Below are 3,547 nucleotides of genomic sequence, written 5' to 3'. Positions count from 1 at the left end.
GAACCCTCAGCGGCCCCCGGGGCAGACCCCAGCCGGAGGCAGCGACCCGAGGCGGGGGTCCCGGCTTCGCGGCCGGCGGACCCCGCGCTGAGGGGAGGCGGGTGGGGGTGGAGGGGCGCGTGGACCCTTCACGGCCCCGCTCCGCCCCTCTCCGCCCCGTTCGGGCTCGGTTGGAGCTGTTCGCGTCCTTTTATACCGGGGCTAAATTTAGGCTGCGCCCGAGCCGCTGCCTCCCGCCCGCCCCGTCCGGGACGCGTTTCCTCCGCTCCCTGCAATTGGCTTGAGGGCGCCCGCGCCCGCGTTATAAGGTGGGGAGGGCGGCTCGCCGCGCCGCGCCGTCCGCCGTCCCGCCCGGCCGCACCATGGCGCTGAGCGACACCATCCTGCCCTCCTTCGCCACCTTCGCCAGCCCCTGCCGAGAGAAAGCCCTCCACGAAGTGAGTCCGGCCCCTGTAGTCCCCCTCAACCCGCCCCCCGGCGCGCTGAGGCCGGCGCCGCTCATCGCAGGGGTGTGCGGCGGTGCCGCGGCCCCGCTGCTCCCTTAACCCCGCACCCCTACAAAGCCCTCCGTGTTCCCCAAACAGCACCGCTAACCTTCTGCCTTTTCTTTCTCCCCCAGAGGTGGAAGTGCGACCAGGAGGCCAAGGCTCCCGCTGGCACCTGGGGCAGCCTCTCCCCGCGCAAAGAGGATGAAGACCTCAACAACGTGCTGGATTTTATCCTTTCCATGGGCAGCGACAGCTATGGCCAGGGAGCTGCCGGCGGGGACTATCCCCCCACGCAAGGGGAGAGCAGCGGCTTTTACCAGACAAATCCGTCCCCGGGATGCTACAGTGCCCTGGAGCAGGGCAGCCCTCCGCCCTACAACGCTGGCCTCATGCCGGAGATGATCCGCTCCGAGATGGACTCCAACTACTGCCCACCTGGCAACGTCCACGGGCGGTTCTTCGTGACGCCCAGCTTCGGGGGCCCGCAGTTCGTCGAGAACATTAAGCCCGAGCCTGACATGGACAATTATGGGCCAGTCATGGGTCTGGTGCCCCAGGCTTGCCCGAAGATCAAGCAGGAGGGCAACGCAACCTGCATGATGGCCTACGAGCAGCCCCGGGTGGCCAGCTCTCCCCAAATCCCTGGGGCAGAGACGCCCCCGCTGAGCCCCGATGATCTCATGGTGAATGACTGCCACACGCAGATGATGTGCACCTCGTCCGTGTCCTTCCAGCAAAGCTACCACCCAGCCTCCAGCTTCCACCACCCGCAGACCCATCTCCAGTACCAGAACACCTCCCAGTTTGGCCTTTTCGAGGACAGCCTGCCCTTACAACCCTCTGCTCCCAGAGGCATGCTCACCCCTCCTTCCTCGCCTCTGGAGCTGCTGGACTCCAAGCCAAAAAGAGGACGGCGCTCCTGGCCTCGGAAGAGGACAGCCACTCACACGTGCACCTACGCAGGCTGTGGGAAGACCTACACCAAGAGTTCGCACCTGAAGGCCCACCTCAGGACACACACAGGTAAATACCGCTGGATGCTTCATCCGTAGATAAGTTGCTTGCCTGTTGGGATAGCCACCTGTGTAGAACAGTTTGTATGCAGAGCGCAGACTGAGCTTTAACCCTGTAGCCTCTAAACTCCAAAAACTTTAACAGTTGGGCTGTGACAGGTGATCAGACTTATAATATCTAAGTGTTTTCCAGTGCATATGAGGGTCAAAACTGTTATAAGGGCTCATATCTTCCAATGCTCTTTCTCAGAAGACTCAGTGCAGGTACAGGATAGTAAAGGAATTGCTAGAGGAGTCTTGTGGCTTAATATTACTTGGATCTTACTGCAGAGAGCTTGGTGGGAAATAAAAGGATATGCTGAGATAAAAACAGAAAGTTGCCTAGCGTGTGATGCTGTCTGTATGTGGGAGTGCCGTGCTGAGTCACAGTCTCTGTGATTTCTCCAACAGGTGAAAAGCCCTATCACTGCAACTGGGAAGGCTGCGGCTGGAAGTTTGCTCGCTCCGACGAGCTCACCCGTCACTATCGCAAGCACACCGGCCACCGGCCCTTCCAGTGCCACCTCTGCGACAGGGCATTCTCCAGGTCAGACCACCTGGCTTTGCACATGAAACGGCACATGTAGCCCCAGAGACTCTGACCTGCGAACAGTGGACGTTATTTAACTGCTCAGGTGCAGAATTGTTAAAAACCTGTAGCTGGTACTACGTAGGGAGGCACCGACACTCTAGCAGTGGAAGCCGAGGAGGATTTGACACAAGGAGACTTAGCCAGTCATCTCCTGCAGAGAATTTGACGTGACTGTATCAGTGAACCTGCCCGTTCCATTCAGGAGAATAGGGGTTATTTATGCAGCTTCTGTGAAGGGTAAACTCTGTAAGACTCCATACAGATTGTATAGAAGAAGCTGTAAATACGTTTTTTTCCAATTCTAACTGCCCAGTCCTAAGCTTTATGAGACAATGTTTGTATGGAAACTGCCTGAAGTTGACCCTAGAAGAGATTAAATGAATGTTACTGTAGCTACCGATGTTATTTTAGATCTCAGTTGAAGGCATGGCTAAGAGAACACTCCTATTGTTAGACTGTTTGTTTCACAGGTGCAATAATATTCTTGTTTGCCATGATCTACACTAGAAGTACAGGGCTTGATGTCTTGTAAGAAAATAACCTATTTTACTGTAATTTTTTTATATATTGTAAATAATTTTATACAGTGAGAAATATTGTATATGTAAATAGAAGACAAATGGGTATTTTGCCTATTTCTGTTTTTATAAAAACGTAATTTTTCAATGTTTGAAAACATTTCATCTTTTTAATAAAATAAATCTTTAATTCCTGTGATTTTTTTTTTTTTTCTCCTTTGAGATTTCCCTGTTACTTCTTCCCTGATGGCTGGACCAACAACCACCTGCTTATGTTTTAAAATATCAGTGATAGTAAGAAGACTGAAAAATCTGAGCTATGGGTTTTCTAGAGTAGATAACAGAGGACACAACTCATTCTCTGGAGTAAACAAGATACAACATGGTGTTTTATCAAAAAAAAACAAATAGGAAAGTAGATCGTATTCAAAATATACTTCCTAAAAATGGTTAAGTAAGCAACACTGTAATTTCAGTCTCATTTCTAGTTTATGCTAGACTATTTTAATAGCATCCTTAATGTTTTCCAGATGCAGTTATAGTTTTGCCAGCAGTGTGTGGGTTTTTACTATAAATTTAAACACTGCATTTTTGTAATTACGGAGGCTTATTTTAAGGCATCCTTGTACATAAATTATCCTTGCTCTCAAGAGCTCAGTGCAGAATTCCAATAGAACAGTAGTGGAATTTAAACATAAATTCACAACACAGGTTAAAATACCTTCATAACTCATTCCCAAAAGCTTAAATTTGCCTAATAATTTTGAACCCTACCTAGATCTCAGGAGTTCAGAGAGATACTTACTATTTTGGAGGAACAGTTAACTACTAATCCAGATTCTGAAAACTAATTTGACACATGCTGGATACTGCAAGAGCTACAGGAGTAAATATCTG

At 50.8% G+C, this 3,547-nt stretch overlaps 1 protein-coding gene across 1 annotated transcript; it reads left to right on the top strand.

Annotated features, from left to right (window-relative positions):
- Nucleotides 1-277: 277 nt before the first annotated feature.
- Nucleotides 278-2,849, top strand: KLF2 (Kruppel like factor 2). Its single transcript, XM_035348035.1, has 3 exons — nucleotides 278-437; nucleotides 620-1,511; nucleotides 1,952-2,849. Exons 1-3 carry the CDS (start codon nucleotides 363-365, stop codon nucleotides 2,125-2,127), a joined length of 1,143 nt encoding a protein of 380 aa, XP_035203926.1. The 5' UTR covers nucleotides 278-362; the 3' UTR covers nucleotides 2,128-2,849.
- The last annotated feature ends 698 nt before the right edge of the window (nucleotides 2,850-3,547 follow it).

The sequence above is a fragment of the Oxyura jamaicensis genome, chromosome 28 (assembly GCF_011077185.1).
Source record: "Oxyura jamaicensis isolate SHBP4307 breed ruddy duck chromosome 28, BPBGC_Ojam_1.0, whole genome shotgun sequence".
In the NCBI taxonomy this organism is placed as follows: Eukaryota; Metazoa; Chordata; class Aves; order Anseriformes; family Anatidae; genus Oxyura; species Oxyura jamaicensis.
The sequence above is the reverse complement of the archived record's forward strand: the minus strand, read 5'-3'. Positions and strand labels throughout refer to the sequence as shown.